The 17,625-nt window shown below is 55.7% G+C and overlaps 2 protein-coding genes across 11 annotated transcripts; both read left to right on the forward strand.

The window, feature by feature from the left end:
- Positions 1–733: 733 nt before the first annotated feature.
- Positions 734–3,540, forward strand: Spegnb (SPEG neighbor). The gene is made up of 5 exons (XM_026390311.2): positions 734–739; positions 1,480–1,601; positions 1,928–2,253; positions 2,877–3,018; positions 3,212–3,540. The coding sequence occupies exons 1-5, from the start codon at positions 734–736 to the stop codon at positions 3,348–3,350; spliced, it is 735 nt and encodes a 244-aa protein (XP_026246096.1). The 3' UTR covers positions 3,351–3,540.
- A 478-nt stretch (positions 3,541–4,018) lies between these two features.
- On the forward strand, positions 4,019–11,159 carry Gmppa (GDP-mannose pyrophosphorylase A). Of its 10 annotated transcripts, XM_077799509.1 has the most exons (13): positions 4,093–4,953; positions 5,058–5,155; positions 6,130–6,233; positions 6,476–6,662; positions 6,969–7,028; positions 8,242–8,372; positions 9,014–9,028; positions 9,358–9,492; positions 9,617–9,714; positions 9,871–9,917; positions 10,133–10,225; positions 10,395–10,563; positions 10,883–11,159. In XM_077799509.1, exons 1-13 carry the CDS (start codon positions 4,914–4,916, stop codon positions 10,981–10,983), a joined length of 1,278 nt encoding a protein of 425 aa, XP_077655635.1. In that variant the 5' UTR covers positions 4,093–4,913; the 3' UTR covers positions 10,984–11,159. The 10 variants fall into 10 exon arrangements, with proteins under 10 accessions (XP_077655620.1, XP_077655627.1, XP_077655635.1 ...); XM_077799494.1 differs by lacking the exon at positions 9,014–9,028 and adding an exon at positions 4,019–4,086 and having other exon boundaries at positions 4,893–4,953; positions 9,617–9,917; XM_077799501.1 differs by lacking the exon at positions 9,014–9,028 and adding an exon at positions 4,035–4,086 and having other exon boundaries at positions 4,899–4,953; positions 9,617–9,917.
- Positions 11,160–17,625: the final 6,466 nt, after the last annotated feature.

The following is a 17,625-nucleotide window of genomic DNA, read 5'->3' on the forward strand; positions in this document are numbered from 1 at the left end:
GATATACAGTTTGCCTGTGAGATTCTCCAATCTCCTACATGCTGCAAATGTTTTGTATAAAAATGAGGTGCCTGAACTCATATCTTGATAAATGGTAAAATTTCTTCCCCGTCCCCTTTCTGATCTGGAGCTCCTTTCCCATCTCCATTGGAAATGGCATGTGAACTGTTTATTCCAAACCTGGAGGAGCAAAGGTAATTTATGTCAGTAGAGCTGTGTCAAAATTGTTCTGATCAGAAGGTGACAGTGTGGGCTGGGTGTGTAGTTCAGTGATAGAGCTTGTCTAGCATGTATGAGACCCTGGGTTCCATCCCCAGCACCACAAAATTATAAAAAAGAAAGGGACAATGTTCCACACCTGGTCAGATAGTTACAATTAACAGAAGCAAAGCTCCTACCTGGGCCCCTACACTGATAGACTGAACTCCAGGCATGCCCCTGAGGAATTTATGTGAACCCCTTCACCCCAGATAGTCTGGTGAAACTATGCACTAGTTTAAGCCTCAAAAGGGCGTGGCATACCTAGGGTTGGGGACTCAGTAGTAGTACTAATCTCCAAGGACCTCACAGATCAGCCAAACCCTACCTTGTCATATCCAGGGGAGTGAGTGGGGATGGCAATGTCATGGGAGAGGTTGTTCTCAAAAAATCATTCCTGTCCTCTCTGGATTTACCTCCATTTACCACCAGGGGGCACAGTACAAAATGACTACCGCAGACTCCTGGGGTAAGGATGCGGGTAGGGGAAGAGTAAGGCCTTTCCCGATTGGTCTTGACAGCCACTTAGCCCTATCATGATTGGCTATATGAACCACGAAGTCCGAGGCTACTCTGGCTTCATTCCGGGACACCCACAAAAACACTTGCACCCCCTTAACCTACCATGCGGGAAGCACAAATGTGGGATTACATGGAAGCTGAATTGAATGTTAACTGCTCCAGCGGTGAGCTGAGTCTCTTTCTGGCTAGGGACCATGACTGGTCCCCCAGGGAGTGGGATGGATACCCCAGTCCTGGGAAGGGATGGGGCAGCATCCAGTTGTCCAGCTGTCCAGGCGCTGACATATAGTGTACCCCAGAGCCGCTCGAGTTTCCCCTCCTGGGCCTGTACCAGCAGCTGAGCCAGCATCCCAGGCATCCTCAGGCTATATAAGGAACCTGCTTGAGTCAAGGGGCGGGGGCTGGGGTCCCGGGGGGCTTGAGGCAATCACCCCAAACAAGGCAAGGAAGAGAGCTATGTATAAAACCAGGGCCTGGGGCTGATTACCTGCCTGCACCCTTACTGTGCCATCAGAAGGGCTCTGGGCCGCTTGCAACCAGCCAGTCGCCTGAAGTCCCAAAGTCAACCCCTCCAGGGTGAGTTCACTCCCCAGAGAAGCCTCAGATATTCCCATCCCCCAGGATGTTTAGATCGGGCAGGAAAAGGGCTGAAGAGCTTCTGGCTCAATCCGGATCCCATGTTCATTGTCCACTCACCAGATGTCCAAAGCAGCTCCTGCCAAAAAACCAGCAGCCCCACCTCCAGGATGTACCCTGGATATTAACGACCCTCAGGTTCAGAGCGCTGCCATTCGCATCCAGGCCTCTTACCGGGGCCACAGGTGAGGAGGCCACAGGTGAAGGGTACCCACCTGGAGCCTTCAACAGGAAGGAAGCTGTAGCTTCCTGAATTGGGGTAGGGGTGTGCCCTTGAGGACATCACCAGGGCCACTGGATTTCAGGAAGGGAGGTTACTGAGTTGCAGCCAGATGGCTGGCAAAAGGGGATCATTTTATTAGGGTTAACAGTGCAGGGACAGCCCCCTTCCTATCCACTCCCATTTCCCTGTTCATGGATGTGGTGGGCCAAGGGGGTGGGCAGGAGACAGTGTGAGGGAGGACTGGGTTGGAGAAGGGCAGGAGCCATGTCATGGTAGCTCTGGGTCCTGACCGCGCCCGCGGGGTAGGTCCAGGAAGGAGTTGCGCGAGAAGGGGCCGCCGCGGGTGCTGGAGCCACTGAAAGACGTGGTGCTGATCGAGGGCAGCGCTGCCAAGTTGACTTGCCGCATTTCGGCTTTCCCTGACCCGTTCATCCGCTGGAGCAAGGATGGCAAGGAACTGCGCGACGGGCCCAAGTACCGCTATGTCTTCGAGGACCCTGACGTTGTGGCACTGGTGGTGCGCGACGGCGAACTAGCAGACCTGGGCCAGTATAGCATCAACGTAACCAACCCTTTCGGCCAGTGCTCAGACTCGGCGCGCATCCTCGTGGAAGGTACGCGACCTCCGCGCAAGCCAGGGCGCCAACAGCACCACCCCGAGGGTGCCTGCAGCTGGGTCCAGACCCGCGCAGTAATTGCTGGGCCTAGCAGAATCTGGGTATGGTTCTGGCGAATTTATCAGCCTGGTTCGCATCGCCGCTCTGGCAGTGGACATCTTTCCCTATCTCGGGATCTGGCCCCACCCGGGCTGAGAAGTCAGCTGTGGGCTTTGATCACAGGATTCCAAGGCCCCAGGGTCAAAGGACGAGGCAGAGGCATAAACAAGGTTAGAGTGGGTTTTCCAGCTCGCAAACCAGAGCAATTTACACCACTCAGAGCTGCCTGTAAGGCACATTAGATATGTGAACATTCCCAAATTTCCACCCGCTGTATCTCTTTTGATCTCTCTTCAGCCCCTTGAAGTAGGAGGTTCAGGGATGAGTTCCCTTTAACAGCTAAGGAGATGAAACCAGAGACTAACGATTTGTTCTATGTCACCGGGAGTTTAAATGCACCTTGTTTTTTAATTAATTAATTTTTTTAATGCACCTCGTATTTAGAGCTGGATATTAGCTGAGAGGTGAGGCCACTGTCCCACCTCACCTCACGGGGTCGTGTTCCCCTCCCCTTCCTCTAGTACCCGCTAAGATTCAAAAGGGACCGGACAACACTAAAGCACGCAAAGGCACCACGGTAACGCTGACCGCGGAGATCATGGGAGAGCCTCCACCAGACGTGGGTTGGACTAAGGACGGGGAGGACATCGAGGAGGACGACAGGCAAGGGCCAGTACCTGAGGACAAGGGCCGGGCCTGGTGCTGGAATCTGGCGGAACTCTGCCCAGAAACCAGCTGGGAGAGGGTTGAGGGAGAGGAACTGGGAGGCAAAGAACAGGGCTGGCTAATTAGCCGGACCCAGTACTCCTGTAAACTGACCCGCAGCCCCGCCTCCCTCTGCCCACTCCTTCCCCAGGGTGTTCTTCGAGATCGGTACTACCACCACGACGCTGACCATTCGCCGGGCCACACCTCAGGACAGCGGCAAGTACGAAGTGTACGTGGAGAACAGCCTGGGCATGGATCAGAGCTTCGCTCGCGTGGACGTGGCCTGAAAGGGACCCTCAAACCTTTCGCCCTGGCTTCAAGCCTAGGGGTGGGTGGGGACCGACAGCCCTCCTCTTCTTGCTTAATAAAGCTGCTCTCTGACCCTCCGTGTCTATTCGGTTCTTCAGCGTCGCCATTCTCTCCCCCGCCCCCTGTCCCCACACTTATTCCAGGCCCACAGGCCAAGGTCACAAAATGCTGGAGTCAAAGGGAAGCTTGGAGAGTGATTAGTCCATGCTTCATTTTACCGAAAGTAAACCCGAAATAGAATTACTCTCACCGTGGGACTTCCCAGAGGGACGGGCAGTGGAGCTGACTCCGCCCTCTCATCCTGGGTTGGCTCAAGCCCCACCCTCTCGTGGCTGCTCGAGCTCTGGCCCGCCCCTCCCTCGACTGGTCGTTCCCTCGGTGGTCTCCTGTGCTACTTTCCGCCACTTTCTACTTCTCCACTTTGGCCGCAGTCCCTGGGTCCATTCCAGGACAGCTCCGGTCCCAATCTTAGGTTCCAGCCTCTGCTTCTCAGGTCCCCTCCTTCTCATTTAGGCCGCCCCTCGATCCCTTGGCTCTGCCCCCTACTTCTAACACCGCTTTCCTTCGGTCTCACAAAGTTAGAAAGGGGAGGGATCTTCGGAACTACAATTCCCGGCAGGCCCTAGGAAGGAGCTCTCGCGAGTTGCGAGAAGACACGTGCGCGGAAGGAGCAAGCTGTAGCGGGCGACAAAGCTGAAATAAAGGGAGCTAGTGGTAAAGGGAGCCGGTGAAGGGGTGGTGCGAGGGGTTGGGACTGGGCACTAGGCCGAGCGCCAGCTCGGAGGTCCTGGCGTGCTCTCTGCGGTCGGCGCCTATGTTGGTCTCACAACTCCTAGCTACAAGAAGCTAGGGTTATTGGACATAGTCTGTTGTGGGGTTCAGAGGGTCAGCAGTCATTCCTCCAGATCCGGAGATCCGGCACCAGTCGCCAGTATTGGGACTCCGGGGGCTAGTAGGTTCAGGTTTGGGATGCTGATTTGGGATTCAGCATATAGAGGTTAGTTTTAGGATTCATGTTCAGCATCTAGGAGTTTTTTGCTTGGATTGGGGGTTTGTCAAATGTGGTCAGTGTTGGATCAATACTTGGAATTCATGCCTAGGATTGAAGTTAAATATCCGAGGCCCACTTAAGGTTTGTGGCTCAATATTCAGGTGCACTGTTGAGATTTAGGGCTGAATACAACAATTTGAGAATCACTGGGATGGAGTTTTCAGTTTTTTAAAATTTGGGTTCGAGAAGGAAATCTGCTGAGTTTCTTAGTTTGCACAATTTGTTTATAGCCAAAGGGAAATCTTTTAGAGATAAGGTTGTGAGGTATGGATTTCAGAATTTGTGAGGAATCATTGTGAGGTTTCAAGGCCACCTGGAATCTAGGTGGCATTTATGAGATGTTGTATCCAGGAACGGACTACACTGAACTTTGGTTTACATCTTGGGAGGGAGCTAAGTGTTGCTATTGAAGGTTTTGGGTTTACTTGGGGTGTGAGAAAGGGACCTGATTTGTCTGTTGGGGTTTGAGATTTAGGTAGCACTCACCATCATGCTGAAAGCTGTCATCCTGATTGGAGGCCCTCAAAAGGGTGAGGAGCCAGGGGACTGTGGGGAGGGGGCTGTTGGGCTCCAGTGGTTAGTGGGTTGGGGCAGAGGGGGGCAGGAGGCTGAAATGTTCTCTCTCCTCTCCCAGGAACTCGCTTCAGGCCTTTGTCTTTTGAGGTGCCCAAACCATTGTTTCCTGTGGCTGGGGTCCCTATGATCCAACACCATATTGAAGCCTGTGCCCAGGTAAACACATAGGCTCCCCTCTCCCACTAAACTTCCTGCTGATCTCCTTCATGCTATATTTCCCTTTCCCAACAATAGTTTTTTCCTACTGGGGAAAAATGTGAAAGGTGTCCCCTTAAGTCTCAAGTTGTACAGCGTAGCTGCGCTGTTTTTCCCTAATCTAGTCTCTCATCTGGCCTCTTCCTGCTCAGATTTCACACCTATTTTTAAAGTTTGGAATATGAGATCAGACAGGGATCTTAAGGACAATTTAAAGTCATAGCATGGAGATCCTTTTTTTTTTTTTTTTTTTTTTTTGTGGTACTGGGAATTGAACCCAGGGCCTGTGCATGAGCGAGGGAAGCATCTACCAACTGAGCTATATCCCCAACCCACATGGGGATCCTTAATGAAGACAAAGCACAGAATTCATTGCCTTGCTCACCACAGAGCTCATTTCTTTATTTTAGTATTGATACAGGCGAGGTTTTGGGTGAAATCTAGCTCTGCTGTGAGACTGACCTGGAGTAATCAAGCTTGGTACCCTGTCTGAGCTTTAGTTTCCTTATCTATAAAATAGAGACTCGACTTTGTTGTAGGATGGCAAAGCTATAAGGTGCCTAGTTCAATGCTGATCCTTGATTAATAGTACCCTTACTCATGCTGATGTCAAGATTAATAGTACCCTTACTCATGCTGACTGACAGATAAGAAAAAAGGGCGGTGGGGTGAGTGGATTATCCTTTGCATTAGCTTGGCACGCAAAATCTTTCCAAGAATGAGTCCATTTCAGGTGTGTGAGGGAGTGTAAAGGAGTGAGAGATCTGAACTGAGATTTCCTCTAACTCCCTCATTGTGCAGGGGAGAAGACAAGAGTGGGCCCCCAGCTGAAACTGAAACTGTGGTCTCTGGACTTCTAGGCCAGCACCAGGGATTTTTCCCAGCATTCCCTCCTATTAGCTATTTTCTCTCCCATCCTCTTGCCTTATCCTCAGGTCCCTGGAATGCAGGAGATTCTGCTCATTGGCTTCTACCAGCCTGATGAGGCCCTTACCCAATTCCTAGAAGCTGCTCAGCAGGAGTTCAACCTTCCAATCAGGTGTTGTACATGCAGAAGGGGCTATCCTAGGCCTCTGAGTTCATAAGAGTGGGTTGAGTTAGTATTTGTCAGAGTTCACCATCACATGCTAGAAGGATTCTTATTTGGACACCTCCGACTCCCTAGATATATGGAGGTAGGAGAGTACTCCCAGGGGCTGGGGTTAGGAGATTAGCTTTCCTGGCTCATGCTGTATGTCTTCTCACATATCACTGAGCTGGCTTTGGGGTCCCTGGGAATAGGTACCTTCAGGAATTTGCCCCCCTGGGCACAGGAGGAGGTCTCTACCATTTTCGGGACCAGATCCTAGCTGGAGGCCCTGAAGCATTCTTCGTGCTCAATGCTGACGTCTGCTCTGACTTCCCCTTGAGTGCTATGTTGGATGCTCACAGATGCGAGCGCCACCCTTTCTTACTCCTTGGCACTACGGTAAGGGAGCTGGTAGGGCCAGAGGATGTTGGGGAGGCAGGGGCAGCTCCAACAGTTGGAATAGGAATGTGTGTTGGAAGGGAGGTATACTGTCCCAGCTGTAACGAAGGTATCACTGGTGACCCTGAGCCCTTTGGCTGCTCAGAAGCAGGGAGGTGGGGGGAGCTGTCAGCACTCACCCTGCTGAAGGCCTGTCAGTGGTGGAGCTGCGTGCCAGGTGCTGTAGGTGAAGGAAAGAAAGAATAAGAAAACAGCCCTGGCCCCCTGAAGCAGCAGGTCACTATCTTGGATGTGTTTATCTTCCAGGCTAACAGAACACAGTCCCTCAACTATGGCTGCATCGTTGAGAATCCACAGACACATGAGGTGAGAGCAGAGAGGGGGCTGGGTGGGCATCTACTCGTGACTCAGAGGACAGTAGAACACTATGGGGAGGCCCCAGTCTTTTCAAACAAGGGGCAGTCCCTTGATTAATCATCTTGTATCGCTTTCGGAGAGGCTGGCTAGGGGGAAGGGGTAACAGTTATTTCCCATGGGTGTGTGCTGAAATCAATGTATGTACAGGGTGCTATGGAGCACAAAAAGGGGCCCTACTGAGCCTTGCCTGGGTGGGAGGTAGGGAGGGCTTCCTGGAGGAAGCAAGGTACGCTGAGTTAGAATTGTTCAGATAAAGGAAGAAACAAGAAGGCACTGCAGACAGGGAATGGTATGTGCAAAGGCAGAGGCAGGGAACATTGTGGTGGCTCCTCCTCTAAGGAGGTGAGAGTGTAGTCAGCCAGGCAGAGGGCTGTGGCCCTGTTTGTGAATCTCCCTGCCCTGAGCCTCACTTTCTCACAGCCCTTTTATTTCACCTTATTTTTAAAATATTTTTTTAGTTGTCAGTGGGCATTGATTTTATTTGAATATGGTGCTGAGAATTGAACCCAGTGCTTCACACACGCTAGGCAAGCACTCTACCACTGAGCCACAACCCCAGCCCTTGACCTTGTTTTAATGTAAAACATATATATGAACACACACACATGGCATGCATACCTCGTTTTGCACCAGGCACCAGCTAGATATGAGAGAAACAGAGCCAAAAGGCACAGTCTCTGCCTCTCTGGAACCCTCAGATTAGTGGGAAAGACAGAATCCAAGACAACCTTTGGAAATGGCACAGTGCCACCAGTGAGGTGTGGTTGGGGCCTAGGCCTGAATAACTAACTTTGGGACTGACAAGAGAGGACTCACGGAGGGACTGACAATGTCAACTGCGTTTCTGAAAATGTTTTTTTCAGAGGAAGAGATGGAAAGAACATTCCAGGGCATGCATGCAATGGCTTGGGGCTTTGGCCCTGGAGCCCTAGGAGATAGGGAGGGTGGAGGAGAGAAAGGCCTGCAGTTCAGATTTATCTTGAAGGTGAAGGTGAAGGACAGTCATCTCAGGGTGTAAAGTCAGGTGAGAGCAAGATGCATGCTGCATGTTAGCAAGTCCATCCTGGCAGCAGCAGGGAGGGCCTGCAGATGAGAGGGTCTTAGGGGATCCTGCTGGGCAGTGGTCCTCTCTACTACCAAACCCAGCCCTCACTGTCCTTAGGTCCTGCACTATGTGGAGAAACCCAGCACATTTATTAGTGACATCATCAACTGCGGCATCTATCTCTTTTCTCCGGAAGCCCTGAAACCTCTTCGGGACGTCTTCCAGCGTAATCAGCAGGATGGGCAACTGTGAGGCCCCATCGCCCTGTAACCCCAAGTACCCCAGTCACAGACCCCTGGCACATGCCAGGCTCTCAGGCTCCATCTCAACCTGCTCACCCTCTTCTTCCCTTCTCCCTTTCCCACTTGTCATCTCCAGCCAAACCTCCCTCCATGTCCCTCCCCTTCTAACCTCATTCTGTCCCTCTTCCTTATCCGTCCCAGTTCCTCCTCTGTCACTGCCTGCCCACTCCCCTTCTGGTCCATTTCTCTCAAGCCCTGAGTGACCCAGAGACACCTTTCAGAGCAAACGGCAACACACTTGGGCCCAGGCATGCTCCAGTGCAGACGCAGGTGCACACATGCATACATAAGCACACACATGCATGCACGCATATTCTCAGGCTGACTCTCCTTGGGATGTAGTATCCCAGAGCCCTTCCTACCAATCCCAGGGTACCCCTTCTTGGCCTAAAAGCTGTTCCCTTCTAGGATTCCCTGTCTTTACCCTCTCCTCCCTGCCCACCTCCCCATCTCACATCATTTGCTCATAGCTATTTCTCACCCCACTGTGTCTCTGCTTCTCTCCATCTCTCCTGGCCTCTCTGTCTCTGAGCTGGCATCTACCATCTCTTTTTCCCTCTCTCTGTGACTGTCTCTGCCCTCACCAGCTGCCTTGCTCTGGGGTGAGTCTGCGTGTGTTTCATGCCATCCTGTGAGGGGAGGGTGAGTGGAGGGGTGCGCGGGGAGGAGGATGTGAAAATTGGGGGATTCCTTCTGGACGTGGGGTAGAGATAGGAAGCGGGTCTATGCCAGGGGCTCCCCTGCAAGAGCAGCCAATCCAGGGCGGGTGAGAAAGTGGCCTGAATGTGAGCACACTTTGGAGAGAACCCACCAGACCTGGAGAGGGGCTTGGAAAGGTGATGGGAATCTCTCCATTTTCTTCTGGGAGAGACACATTGGCTCACCTCTGGGCTCAGCTGGGGACCTGATGTCAACATCCTTTCTCTGCCAGGGAGGACTCTCCAGGTTCATGGCCTGGGGCAGGGACCATCCGCCTGGAGCAAGATGTGTTCTCAGCCCTGGCTGGGCAAGGCCAGATCTATGTGCACCTCACTGATGGCATCTGGAGTCAGATCAAGTCTGCTGGGTATGCTAAGCAGGGGGGTCTGTGCCTCAGATCTGGAGGTTGGGGAACCAGGTGGTAGGGGGTGTTGAGACTTTGGGGTTGTGACCCTGCTGGCCCCTGAGCTTCTCCCCTCTGTGGCATCTAGCTCAGCTCTCTATGCCTCTCGCCTCTATCTGGGCCGATATCAGATCACTCACCCAGAACGTCTGGCCAAGCACACATCAGGGGGTCCAAGAATCCGAGGTACCCACCCAGCCCCAGTTGTTAACCTTTGCCCATCCCCGTCCCCCATTGCTTCCACTCCTGACCCCAGGTCCAGAGGTGAGTCTCAATCCCTGCCCCTTCCCATTCAGATAAGGTTTGGGGTATTTGGACCCAGGTCCTCTCTTCTGCTTCTAGGAAACGTTTACATCCACCCCACTGCTAAAGTGGCCCCGTCAGCTGTGGTGAGTGGTGGGCCCAGCCCCAGAGAGAGGAAGGTGCTGTCCGTTTGGGTTCAGGAGTGGGGTGCAGAGAATGCCAGAGCTCAGGGTGCTGGTCTCTGCTGAGCCCATAGTGTGGCCTGGCGCAGGTTGCTTCCACCTTCTGTGTTCTAGGATGGGATTGGACCTGGGCACCTGTAGGTCCTTACAGGACCCATGGTATGTGCTTCTCTCCACAGCTAGGCCCCAATGTCTCCATCGGGAAGGGAGTGACTGTGGGTGAAGGTGTGCGGCTTCGAGAGAGCATTGTCCTCCATGGAGCCACGTTGCAGGTAGGTACCAGGTCCCACAGCAGTGTGTGGTGCCCGGGAGGCTGAGGGGTGGACCCAGCTTACCTCCCAAGGTAGAGAAGGGTGAGCCACACAGGCTCTGCCTCTGGACTCTCACACCCTCCCGTTCCTGCCTCCCAGCCCACTCACCTCGCACCATCCTGTTTGGCAGGAGCACACATGTATTCTGCACAGTATCGTGGGCTGGGGAAGCACAGTTGGACGCTGGGCTCGTGTGGAGGGGACCCCCAATGACCCCAATCCCAATGACCCTCGAGCCCGCATGGACAGCGAGAGCCTCTTCAAAGATGGCAAGCTGCTGCCTGCTATCACCATCCTGGGTATGACTTACTGGGCCTTGGGGCTTCGAGAAGCACCAGAGATGATGCCAGAGGTCTGTGGGAATATTTGTTCCTGTGTGTGTGTGTGTGTGTGTGTGTGTGTATGCATGCGTGTATGCACATGCGTGCACGCTTCCTTTAGCAGACACTTACCAAGTGCCTGCTGTGTGCCAGGCCCTATGTGAGTTTCTGGGGGCATTAAGCCAGGACCACAGATGGGCAGGGAGGGATCTCTCCCAGATGGCCTTGGGTCCCTAGCTACCTGCCCCTTTCTCTTCTCCCATGACCCCATGACCTCCCCTTGGTGCCTCTACTGCAGGCTGCCGAGTCCGGATCCCTGCCGAGGTGCTTATCCTGAACTCGATTGTTCTGCCACACAAGGAATTGAGCCGCAGTTTCACCAACCAGATCATCCTCTGACAGGGGCTGCAGAGCGGCCCCCAACTCCTTCCTGCTCTCCTGGAGGCTGCTGCCTGCTTGGCCAGTCCCTATCCAGAAAGGACCAGATGAAGCCTGGCAGGATCTTCACCTGCTGGGGCAGTGTGGGTGGCTTGGTCTCCCTCCCCACTCCCAAATAAACCCCAGTGAACCTTGAAGCCAGCACCGACTCCACTTGTGCCTGGGCTGGGGGTGGGGGCAGAAGGTGGGCAGCTGAGTCAGGCCCCCCCACATTAGCATTTAAATTGGAGTCGTTGCTGCGGGCTCATGAATAATGAATATGGAGCCCTGGTAAATCTCCCCCTCCCACTGCCTCAGCCTCTTGCACTGCTCTGGAGGAAGGCCCTCCAGGCTCCCCTGCCCGCTGGCCTCCACCTTTGCCCCTGGTTGCCCATCTTCCTGCCTCTTTCTCGTCACTGGGCCTGGCCTGGACTCCCAATGTGAGATTCAGAGGTGGGGGGTTGTGAGCCTTTCAGCTGGGCCCCAGAGCTGGGAGCCACAGCCCTGGAGGCTGATCACCCCTGGCAGCCCGCTCTCCTCAGCTCCTGCCGAGCCCCGGTGTTGGCCTGTTTTTCCGCTTTGCCAGCCCCATCTGCTCCCAGCCTGGCTTTTGGCGAGGTGTAGGAAGGTTTGCCCCCGCCTGGGGCTCAGTATCTCTGTCTCCTACTCCCCTGGCAGGCAGGGCAGGCCTGAGCCAATGCTGCTCTCTCTGGAAGTGCAGGGGGAGGTGTCCTTTCTGGGAGGAGTTCTGGCCACTTCCCATCAGCCTGGTCCTGCCCTTCGCAGGTCTCAGTCCTGCTCTCCCTAACATCTCTCATGTTTGCCCATGACCCCCAAGTGGCCCTCTCAGTGCCCCCCTTTCCCCAGCTGTGGGTGCGGAGCTTAGTTGCCAGATGAGCTGGTAATGATCGTAATCTGCTAATTGAGAGGAATCTAATTACCCGAAGAGAATGGGGGGGGGGCAGGGTGTGGGTGGGAGGGAGGAGGGGGTCCTGGCAGCAGGCTGGGGTGGCAGGCGGCAGGGTGCTGGGGCCTTGTTATCAGCACCATCATCAGGGACAGCCTAGGATTTCATAGCTCCGTAGGTGGGCAGTGACAGAGATGCACAGGAGCTAGGCTGAGGTGACCTCTCAACCCCTTCAGGCTCTGCGGATTGTGTGAGAGCCGTGGGAAATGACTGGGTTTAGCAGGCCTGACCCGTAACCTGCCTCACTCAGCTCCCTTCCCTCTTCCTTTGGTCCCTGCTTCCAACCCAGACCTTCTATCATCTCTTTGCCTGCAGGGAACTGCAGAGGCCCACTCTTGTGCCTGGGGTCATCTCCCTGAGGAAGGGGCTGGGAGAGGGCTGGGCCGCAGGGCCAGGCTCTGGGTCCCTTCCCTCTCCACCCCCGCCCTGTCCTGACCCTTCTGTTCCAAGCGGTTGGCAGAGGCCATGGCAGCTCCATCATAAATATGATAATTTAATTATTTTCTCAGCAAAACACCGTGAAATCCAATAAGTCTGTGTCAGGCCCTGGCCCCCGGGACCCCCCTCCTAGACCCAGTGGGGGTGGGGACATGGTGGGTAGAGGTACTAGAAGGGGAACAGGTCTGTGTTTGAAAGGGGGGTAGCTAGTGAGGCTGAGGTCTGCCTCCCCCCAGGCCAAGAGAGTGTATGCAGGGGGGTGTCTAAGGGGAGAGGCTGTAATGCCCCATCTGCAGCCCTTTTCTGTGGTGGAAAGACCTAAAGCCTCTTGCATCTATGAGGGGGCCACTCAGGGCCCAAGATGTGAGTAGGGGGAACAAGGAACCCCCTTGTCCACTGCTTCTTGACCCTGCACCCAACCTTCAAAGGCCCTGTAGGGGTATAAGGGTGCTGGCCCTGTGAGGGTTGGAGAAGGGAGAAACAAGGGAACTGGGGTGGGAAGTGGGGGATGAACAGGGGGAGGGATGCGGGGGAGGGGTGCGCTCCTGCCATTAGCGCTTTTTCGGTTTCCATAAAAAGATTATTCTGTAAAATCAGCGAGGGGGAGCAAGCTGGGGGCCGGGGAAGGGGGTGGGTCCCTGGCACCAAGCTGGATGGGGCGACAGGGGAAGAGAGCTGGGGACAGGGACTGAGTGTGGAGAGAAATTTGGATGGGCTTCAGGAGCCAGCGGAGGGGGAGAGGATGATCCAAGAACAGACAGGGAAGGTTGGGCGGGGTGGGGTGGGGCAGGGCAGCAGTGCCTTCATCTCCCTCCTGTCCCTTCGGTGGGCTGTCCAGGGACTCTGTCCCACCTCCATCTCGATCTCCTCCCTCTGGCACTTAGCAGCCATTATCGGGGGAGCAGATTGCAGCCCCCTCCCCCTCTCCAGGAAGCAGGCACAGCTGGGGCCCCGCCACATCTGCCGCATCAGCGCGGAGCACAGCTGGGTATGCCCAGAGCCTTGCTCCCCAAAACACAAAGGGGAGCCGGGGGCCAAGAAGAGCCCAGACCCCCGAAACAGACATACCGACACCTCTGCCAACAGACACTCCTCAAAGCGAAGCTACACCCACCAACACACGCTCCCTCGGTGTGCAGAGATGGAGAACTGGCAAACATGCAATTACCCAGCCCCGCCTGCCACCCCCGCTCCCCTCCCCCAGCCCCTCCTCTTCCCCCAGGCTCCCTTCCACCACCCAGACCACCTCTGAACTGCCCTGGACTCTGGTCTGGAGGGAGCAGGGATCTCACCTGCCCCAAACACCCTTCTGGGAGGGTAGGAGGGTTGTAAGGGACTTCGAGGCTCACCCTGAGAAGCTACCCGCCCTTATTCTGAGCCTATATCTCTCCCCAAAAAGAAGCCCTTCTGAAACTCTGGTCCTTGCCACAGTCTGGGCGTGATGTGGTCTTCATGCTAGGGCAGTGGACTGGGCATCCTTAATTGTTCCCTGTGGCTCTCTGGTGTTCCATCAGCCGCCTCAAGGAGGTGCTGTGTGCCCTCAGTCTCCAAGCCTTGGCTCCAGGGCTCCCAGGGCCACCTCTGCCTCATCCCCTCATCCCCACCCTACCCCTTAATCCTCCAGCACTCTAACCTCAGCAGTGCATCCCTCCGTTTAACTCTGCTGTCCCTAATGTGGGGAGGTGGGCAAGGTGTGGGGACTCTATCAATGGTACAAAAGTCTTCCTCCCCAGAACAGACGATCAAGAGTCGCTTCTATTCCCAGTTAATGGCCACCTTGTGGCCCCTGATTAAATCCTGCTGCCTGGAAGCCCGCATTTTCCTACTCATCTCCTTGGCCCTGGTGTCTTGCCCTCAGCCTCTCCTCCCTGCCCCCCCACCCCCTCCCACGCCGCCCCCCCATGCCCCTCGGAGCTTTAATCCCTCCTGCTGCTGTGCTGCCTTATCTACTCCCAGCAGCTTTCACTGCTGCAAAGCCCTCTCCCCCTCCTTCTCTGGATCTTCTCCCCTGCTTCCCAGCTCTCGCTGCTCTCTGACCAGCCTGTGCCACCCCCCAAGCCTCTCTGCCACTCAGGCCCCCATCGGGGCCCCTGGCTGACACCAGATCTGTACCCCGGTGCCCTTTGCCTGCTCTCCACCTTAGCTCTGAGGCTGTGGGCTGCCCACCGCTCCCAAGCTAGCCTCTTCCCCCTGACAGGCTCCACAGATTTTGTCAGTTTCTGGCAGCCAGGATTTGTCATTTTTCTTTTTCCTGCCCTTCCCTTGACTGGGCCCCTCCTCAGTTCCTCAGATGAACGCCCTCCACCCTCCGCCCCATCTTGGACCAGCTGTGCTGCAGTCCTGGGGACCCGTGATCTCTGAGTGGGAGTAACTGCATAGGGATGGAGGGTGTGGGTTCAAGACACAGGAAAGGTGCTGTGCTGCCCTGGCCTCCGGAGGAGGACAGGGTGGGGGGTAAAAAGTACTGGTGACAGTGGGGGCAGGGCCTGGCGGTGGGATGCTAACCCTCTTCAGTCCTCTCAGATCACGTCCAGGCCTCCCCACCCCCTTTCGCCGGGACTCTCATTAACCGCTTCTCCTGCCTCGTCCGCGGCATAAATAACCCAGATAAATCAGCCGCCGTCTGCCCCCCGCCCCTCACCCCCGCACAGCCCGTTTGTCACCGCTGCTCGCTCACTAGCCAGGCCTGGCCCAGCCCGGCCTCCCCTTCCTTGTCCCTTCCCGCCCACGTCTGTCCCACACTGGCTCATACCCTGGTCCGCACCGGAGGCAGGTTTCTGGTTGGGGAGGGTGGTGAAGGGGTGTCTCCTGAGAGTAGGGGGAGGCTGGGGACTCTCTGGAGAATGCTACCTAGGAGTTTGAGGGTCATGTGGTTTATTAATGGGGCCAGAGAGATGGAGCTTGGGGCCTACACATCGTAGGAAGGGGCAAATGTAACTTAGCTTGGGGGTCCCTGTCCTGTGAACAGAAGCCCCCTGGGAACCCGGTGAAGTTGAGTCCTGGGATGTCTCCAGGTCTCCCTTTGGGCTATTTTGCTCAAATAAAACCCCTGTGCCTCCTCCCAGATTCATTGAGCCAGAACCATCCTGCCCTCCCTGCTACTCCTCATTCCTCTGCCCCCATGCCCAGCCCTGCCTCATCTAACCTCTGCCTCCTCACTGTCACAAAGCCTGGGGGTGGAGAATTGGACTGTGAACAAATCTGTGGAATGGGGACAATTGGAGGCCAGAGGGACTCCAGCTGAGGCTTCACGTCCAGACCCTGCAGCAACGCCCCCAGCCCTTCTGTTCGGGCCCAGGGTCCCTATCAGCCCCACCCTGTTTGCTCACCCCCAGCTCAGGTTCTGTCCAGCCCCACTTGGCTCTGATTCTTCACTACAGGGGGCAGCTGGTCCCCTGGGAGTGGGTGGGGGGAGCAGGGAGGGGATGGGGAGCTTGGGCGCAGGACTGGGGATGGGGGTGGGGAAGAAGCTGGGCCGGGCCCCAGGGACCAGCTGGGCAATGAGCCGGGGAAGCAGCCGGGAGGCTAAATGAGGGAGATTATCACCCAACTGCAGCCGGGCAGAGAGAGAGGCAGGCAGGGAAGCAGGGAGAGGCGGGGAGAGGGGACGGGGGCCAGAGGCGACAGGGGTATAGAGGGACATGAAGAGGGCCAGCAGAGGCTGGGGAGGAGTGGATGGTAAAAACCAAACCAAGAGATGGGCTGGAAGGATGGGTGGGGGTGAGGGATGACTCCTACCGAGCATAACCAGATTCCTGGAGATCTGGGAGACTGGAGGTGGCGACTTGGGGACAATTGGAGACAGCTGGCCATCGGGCAGTGGTGGGGGTGTAAGTGTGACTAACTGCTGCACCACTTCCAGGCAGCCTGGAGTTCCTCCACAGCCCCCCATGCTCCCCCTGTGCCCAGTTACCACCCAACTTCATTCCTTTTAGAGGTTGAAGCTTCCCTGCCATCCCTCAAGGGGAAAGGGGATGTGATTTGGGCTCTGATGGAGGCCAGTATGTGATGGGAGAGTGTGACCCTGAGATCTCAGCAGATGACAGGGGAATTCAGGGACATGTACAGACGCCAGGGCAGTAGTGAGTGCGGGGGAGAGCTTGGGGGGCAGCTCCTTGCTTTCTTGGCAGAGCCCCAGACTGAAGTAACCTTAAAAAAGCAATTAAATCACCTTTTTTAAAAAAACCTAGTAAAGAAAAATCAATATTGGGAGAAAGGGGAAGAGAGAAGGATGGGGAGGAGCGGTGGGGGGAGCTCTGGAAATGTCTGTAAGTCTACCAGGGAGGGGAGAGCCTCGGAGGGGGCTGCCAAGGCATGGGGCATGGGGGCTGTCTGTGGTCACTTGGATACTTGAGTAGTAATGTGGCGGCTGCTTCCAGTGCCAATCTCACTTTCCCCTCTAGGATGTTGAGTCCCAGCCAGTGTCAGCACTGGACCCAACCCCAGGGGTCTTCTCAGTTTGCCAAGCTTCTGACCCTGACTTAGCCTCATGGGAATCTATGGGGAAACCCAGCTGTGGGACGCCTGGAAGCCACTTTGCTGAAAGGCTTGGAACAACCTAGTCAGGGCACCATGCATAACCAGGCTGGGTGTGTGGGCAGGCTCCATGCTGAGGTGACCCTGATAGGACCTGACCTGGCCTTGCAGCCAGGGTGGCAGAGCAGCTCCCTGCTCCCTAGGGAACCATCCTTGGGTCCCTCCCTCAGGTCCAGGCGGAGACTGCGGGGCCAGGCCTGACGCAGGGGAGGGGTGGCCGACGGGCAGCGGGTGGACCTCGGGCTCTAATCCCCAGCAGCTGCCGTTTCCCTCAGATCGATTCCCTTCTCACTTTTTTTTTCAGCTGCTGGTTCCGCGGCTTGGATCGATGGAGCCGCCTCCCCCGCCCCTTGGAGCTTCCTCTCCCTGCTGCTCATTAGTGCCCCGATTAATCAGCCCCCCCTTCCTGCAGGGGACAAGTGCTTCCTCCCCCATGAGGGTTCACACTCTCACATGGGTCCCCCAGAGCACAAGCAGCTCATTCTTGCCACCCTCACCCTGGGGGCCACAAATGTATCCCCTCCTGGCCGGCCAGCCAGGCATCCTTCCCCTGCCTGTGTTGACAGACCACGTGCCCACTTGCCCCTCCACAAGAATATGGCAGTCCCTCAGGGTTACCCTGCCCCCATTCTACCAAGTGACAGGGCACCCCTGGCATTGGTTTCCTGAGGATGGCATTCTCT

Source organism: Urocitellus parryii, chromosome 1, assembly GCF_045843805.1.
Source record: "Urocitellus parryii isolate mUroPar1 chromosome 1, mUroPar1.hap1, whole genome shotgun sequence".
NCBI lineage: Eukaryota > Metazoa > Chordata > Mammalia > Rodentia > Sciuridae > Urocitellus > Urocitellus parryii.

What these genes read in the sequence shown, in the direction of transcription:
- Spegnb (XM_026390311.2), top strand. An exon ending in GCCTCTTACCGGGGCCACAG is followed by an intron (nt 1,602 to 1,927) that starts GTGAGGAGGCCA and finishes CTCTGGGTCCTG; the next exon opens with ACCGCGCCCGCGGGGTAGGT. An exon ending in GACATCGAGGAGGACGACAG is followed by an intron (nt 3,019 to 3,211) that starts GCAAGGGCCAGT and finishes CTCCTTCCCCAG; the next exon opens with GGTGTTCTTCGAGATCGGTA.
- Gmppa (XM_077799494.1), top strand. Translation starts at nt 4,914, where the DNA reads ATGCTGAAAGCTGTCATCCTGATTGGAGGCCCTCAAAAGG. An exon ending in GAGTTCAACCTTCCAATCAG is followed by an intron (nt 6,234 to 6,475) that starts GTGTTGTACATG and finishes CCCTGGGAATAG; the next exon opens with GTACCTTCAGGAATTTGCCC. An exon ending in AGTCAGATCAAGTCTGCTGG is followed by an intron (nt 9,493 to 9,616) that starts GTATGCTAAGCA and finishes TGTGGCATCTAG; the next exon opens with CTCAGCTCTCTATGCCTCTC.